At 34.9% G+C, this 6000-nt stretch overlaps 1 protein-coding gene across 1 annotated transcript; it reads left to right on the top strand.

Annotated features, from left to right (window-relative positions):
* Window positions 1-478: 478 nt before the first annotated feature.
* Window positions 479-2712, top strand: LOC109815500 (methyl jasmonate esterase 1). The gene is made up of 3 exons (XM_020380241.3): window positions 479-937; window positions 1956-2087; window positions 2257-2712. The coding sequence occupies exons 1-3, from the start codon at window positions 512-514 to the stop codon at window positions 2569-2571; spliced, it is 873 nt and encodes a 290-aa protein (XP_020235830.3). The 5' UTR covers window positions 479-511; the 3' UTR covers window positions 2572-2712.
* The last annotated feature ends 3288 nt before the right edge of the window (window positions 2713-6000 follow it).

The following is a 6000-nucleotide window of genomic DNA, read 5'->3' as shown; positions in this document are numbered from 1 at the left end:
ATATATTTCTATGAGATTATGAATTATTGTTAGAGATTATTATGTAATGAAAAATGGATAAATAATTATAACACATCCCAAAGAAGCTTGTAATGAAAAGGTGCAAGTTTATAGTTAAATGTCAAAATGTTATCGAAGTAAGATAAATCATAATTATTTTAAAAAATTAAATATAAAAGAAAAAATAAAAAATAACTCTTATCTATGATTTTACTTTAACAAATAATAAAAGTTCATACACACAAAAAATTCAAAATAAGTTAATAATATATGACAACTTATTCCTTTTTACATCAATATTACCGATTTATTTTTTAAAATTATTGATAAATTTTTATTGACTAATAAAAAAATTGATTATTGATTATTGATTATTGTTTAATTGTTTTTAATTATTTCAAAGAAAAACAACGTTATATATGAGTAGAACAATTCATCAGAGAGGACCAACACTCGGTTTAGCAAAAGTCATCAATGAATTAAGGAAAGAAAGACAAGGCCAACATTATATATGAAGATGCTTCAACAGGAGAGGTACTTTGTGGTGATCCTTCTTTTATTATTTCACTGTTTATGTGTTAATGGAAAGCACTTTGTGTTGGTCCATGGAGCCCTTCATGGTGCATGGTGTTGGTATAAGGTTGCCACTCACTTGAAATCAAGTGGTCATGATGTGACAACACTAGACATGGCTGCTTCTGGTATCAATCCAAGGAAGATGGAAGATGTTGATTCAGTTGCAAAGTACCATGAGCCTTTGATCACATTCATGGCCTCTCTTCCTCCAAATGAAAAGGTCATTTTGGTTGGTCACAGTCTTGGTGGGTTATCAGTTTCTATTGCCATGGAAGAGTATCCTCAGAAAATATCTGTTGCAGTTTTCATCACTGCCACTGTTGTCTCTCGTAACCTCACCTTCACAGCTTTTTCTCAAGAGGTACTTTTCTGACTGGTTGCAGAATCTACTGTTGAATCATCACTTACAGATTTTTGCTGATGTTTATCACGAGTTGGTCGTCTTTAACGGTTAAAGATCACTTACTTTGTGTATTGGAATCTTAATTTTTTTTGAATCCCTAAGGAAAGAGAAAAGGTGTTCATAATCTAATCTTAGTCTCAATTTTTTAACGAGATAGAACTTTTTAGAAATATCAAAATAAGTCTATAGTCAAGAATCAAGATTAAGGAGTAAGGATAACTTTAACTCTCTTTTTAGTACTAATGTTCTAACTATAAGTCAATTAGTATTATCAAAGTTATCATATTTAAAGTATTATTCGTTCTGATGTTCGATTGATCGTCATGATTTTTCTCTTGAAAAAAGCATGTTGATGAATGAAGCAAAAAAAATATTTATAAATTTATTTAATTTATAAATGATATGAAACTTTTCAGGTATACCAAATCATGCTACCTATTAAGAAATTTAGGTAGTTTAGATTTTAATTTTCTATACTGAAAATATCCATATTGACCGGTTATTGGAATTTCTATATATTTCTGTATGTCCACGTTTGCAAAATAAATTTTTTTAGTAGGGTCTATATGAATTTTCTAAATCCTAAGTAGGTCAAAGTTAAAATTTATAAAATTAATGTACTAAAAGTTAAATAGTGAAAGTTAATGCACTGGAAATAGAAAATAATTTTCGGCCATAAATTCATGAAATTACAGTATTCGTTATATACTATTGTCCTTTGTGTGGATTATATTAATTTGAAAAGTAAACATACATTAAGACGCATAAGTTTTTCAATTTCAGTTAATATTGCTTCCACTTGAACCTACGTTTACAAAGAAGATGAGAAACTAGTTTCCAGATTCTTAACTACTTGTCAATTCACGTTAACAAAGCTTTACTTTCCTTTTATGTATTAATATAAAAATTCATTAAAACATTATTAAATTACTATTATGAAACCAGACAATCTGAGAAGTGTTGTTTATTTATATAGATAAGGAGAAGATGCGGACGCCGTTCGGAAAAAGATTATTTCATTTGGGATGGGCCAAACAAAGCCCCGATCCTTTCATCTTTTGGAGTCGAATTATTAACATCCAGGGCGTACCAATTATCACCAGCTGAGGTAAAATTTTTCAAATGAATTTAAATCTTTAGTCTTTGTATAGTAAAAGTAAAAATTGTTTTGATTTTGATAAACTGTATCTTAGTTATGTATGTACAATAGAGTTCCCCAAATATTAAAAATGTGGTATATTTAATATTGAAGACAAACTCAATTACTTACTATGCAGGATTTGACTCTTGCTATATCTTTGGTGAGGCCCTTACCTCCCTTCATGAACGATGTTAAATTATTGACTGAACAAACTGCTGTAACCAAGAATAAGAATGGAAGGGTATCTAAAGTCTATATCATATCTGAAAAAGATAATTCGCTAACAGAGGACATTCAGAGGTGGATAATCGAAAGCACTGGTCCATATGCTGAGGTGATAGTGATTAAAGATTCAGATCACATGGTTATGTTCTCCAAACCAGAAAAGCTTAGCTCTGAACTGCTAAAGATTGCTGCTGTAAAAGAAGAATCTACTAAAGATTGCTTATAAATATTAATGTTACTTTCAAATTTAAATGTGAATGTACTGTGAATCACAAAAGGGACATGTTTAGGGACTGGGTATCATAAATAAGTACCTAGCTATAACCTTTTAATCACTTTTATAATTACCATATCTATTTAAGCTTAATTTTGATTTATGGATATAATGAAAAAAAGTTGATGTATTTATTTAATGATTTGTTGCTGCAATAATTAATTAGGATGCATGAGGTTGACAATACATGAGAGCAAGGTTGTCAAACTCAAGAGTCTACACAAACTCGTGGAGCTCTGATAGACTCGACTCGTAGACTCGTAAGAGTCTACCTAATATTAAAATATATTAAAAAACATGAACACACACAATATGATATCACTATTTCAACATTCTAAGTCTGAAATAAGTCAAATAACAACAATAAAATGTCATAATACAAATCTTAACCATCTCTTTTTGTATGTCATCTTCCTCATCAATATCAACCAATCTCTTTTTCCTCATTGATGCCTCTTTAGCCTCCACAACAATTTTCATCATTAGAATTTTAACTTCTTCCGGTACCATTGCACATGGTTCAGAATCTTCTCTAGTACCAGCAAGGTGACGCTTAAATCTGAAAATCCCCCCACTGATAGTTTTTGTGCAATAGTTGCACTTCACCTTTTTGCCATTGCCTAGAACATCTGTCCCATGCTTCCAACCCATGTCAGTCCTATTTCCAGGGGCATTTTTCCTTGCTCTGGAAGAAGAAACTGCATTGCTTGAAGACTTTGGCCACCACCGGTTTCAGACATCTTGCAATTATAGGAGTGAGAACTGAGAAGTAACACTCACGAATTTACGATGACGCTGGAAGCTGCAATGAGGCGTTCGTATGCGGCAGAAGCTGCAATGAGGCGTTCGTATACGGCGGTGTTCGATTGCGGCACCATTCGCAGCGGCGGAGACGTGCGGTCGCAGCAGCAGAGACGTGCGTTCGCAGCGGCGGAGACGTGCGTTTGCAGCGGCGGAGACGTGCGTTCGCAGCGGCGGAGACGTGCGTTCGCAGCGGCGGAGATGCGCGTTCGTTGAGGCGGAGCTGTGCGTTCGTTGAGGCGGAGATGCGCGTTCGTTGAGGCGGAGATGCGCGTTCGTTGAGGCGAAGATGGGTGTTCCAATGGTGCGGAGGGAGACTAAAAAACGTGAGAATGGTGGAGGAAGCTCGCGCGCAGGGAAACTGGTGTTCTTACTAACTAACCCTAGGCAAAAACGACGTCGTTTTGGGCCATTTAGGGGTCAAAAAAAATGTAACCAGACTTGTGGACTCGGGCTCAGACTCGCGATTCTGACCGAGTCTACCCGAGTCTACCCAAAAACGATTCTACAAGCGAGTTAACCAGTTTTGCTCCTCTAGAATCGTAAACTCGTCCGAGTCTACGGGTTGACTCGCGAGTTTGACAAGCATGCATGAGAGTATGTTTACTAAAACTACTTTATAAATTGATTGAAAATTTATTAGCTAAGATAACAGTTAAAAAGTAGAAAGTTTAGAAGTTAATTGGTTGAATTGAATGTGTTAATTTGATAAAATTACCTGATAAATGAACTGATTAATATAAAATAATATGTGTGTATGTGTGTGTGCATGCATGTGTGTGTGTGAGTTAAACTTTCATTTGTCCATATTTCATGGAATTTAAGATGTGTTTAGTTCTATCTCTTTTGCAGTCTCCCCCAATCTGATTTCGAGTTAATCGAAATCTAGGGGGTGTCCCGATTTTAAAAACGATCCCTACGGGGTGTTTTTACTAGTCCAAATCATGAGTTTTTTGTTTTTATGGGTCAAAGTACCTGTGTGTGAGAGAGTTAAACTTCCTTTTGTCCATATTTTGTGAAATTTAGGTCATGTTTAGCTCTATCTATTTTGCGGTCTCCCCCAATCCAATTTCGAGTTAATCAAAATTTGGGTGTGTCCCGATTTTAAAACCGGTCCTTACGGGGTGTTTTTACTAGCCCAAATCGTGAGTTTTTTGCTTTTATAGGTCAAAGTACTTGTGTGTGTGCGTGTGTGTCTGTGTCTGTGTTTATACTTTATAAATTCTTATTTCTCTACTTGTTCTAATGATGATGTGAAACATTATTTATATTCCAACAAAAAGTTTATAAATTAACTAATTGAATTGAAAGTATTTTTTTGGTATATTAATGAATAGAAATAAACAAAGAGAACTACATGAAATCTAAATCAACTTCATGCAAAATGAAATTAGGAGGACTCCTCCATTTAATAAATGCCAAACAAAATCTGGCTCCCTATCTGGCCAACCCATGAGTAACAACATTGCTCTCTTTAGGAATACTATCACAATACATATGCCAATCACGAGTCAAGAACTCTCTAATATTGACAATAATATATGCATGCTTATGTCGAGAAAAGTCATATTACGGGTACTCATAAATGATGAAGATAATAGTTACACAATCTAACTCACAAATAAGAAATCTAAACCCCTCTTTCCAACTTAAACGCAACCTCACCTCTAAAGCAAGAAGTTCTGCACGTAAGGTGTCTCCTCCTTCGAACGAGTTTGCAAATCCCTCTTTTCATCTACCTACAACATCCCTCACCACTCCACCAATCCCATCACTCGAGAATTCTCTAGCCAAGTTCCATCAACATTTAACTTGACAAAGGAATCATTTGGTGGGCTTCATTTGTCACGTTGTTGCAAAGAGGCTTAGACCTCACCCATTTGTCACGTTGTTGCAAAGAGGCTTAGACCTCACGTAGAGTGCATTATGTGATATATCTAATGTTATCTTAGCACAACATAGTTTATAGTCCATGACCGACCTGTCTCAAAGACTATATGGTTCCAAAAACGCCAAATCCACCATGCCCCAATTGCTAACCTCGCTACATCTGCATGATTAACCAAGTTCTTGAGCCACAATAGACAACTTGTAATAGAGGAAAAATAGGATGGAATATTCCTTAACCACATCCAAATTTCTCTTGATTGAGAACAGTCATGCATAGCATGTAGTATAGATTCCATCCCATGTGAACATCTCATGCAAGCTCTATAGGATTTATCTCTTAGCTAACCAAAAAATTCCTTGTTATCTTAAACAAAATTGTTATCCTAACAGAATTGTTAATAGTCTAACAGAATTCAGTTAGAGATTAACTCTATTTATTGATGTATCGGTACTCATTTGAAATAGATTTGAAAACATTCAATTATACTGTTTCTACATTGATGGAGCTACTTGGAGAAGATTGATGAATCTTCAAGTCCTCCATTCCAAGACCGAATAACTCTTGAGGTTTCCTTGAAAGAGAAGCTTGAATCTCCTTGAAGCAACCTTCAATGGAGGAGAAGCATTGAAGAGGTTCGGTTACTCCTAGCTTGTTGTAGAAGCTTGAGGAACCAAGGCAAAGTTTGAAGA

The sequence above is a fragment of the Cajanus cajan genome, chromosome 3 (genome assembly GCF_000230855.2).
Source record: "Cajanus cajan strain Asha chromosome 3, NIPB_CcT2T_4, whole genome shotgun sequence".
NCBI lineage: Eukaryota > Viridiplantae > Streptophyta > Magnoliopsida > Fabales > Fabaceae > Cajanus > Cajanus cajan.
Note: the sequence above shows the minus strand (reverse complement) of the source record. Positions and strands in the feature narration are given on the sequence as shown.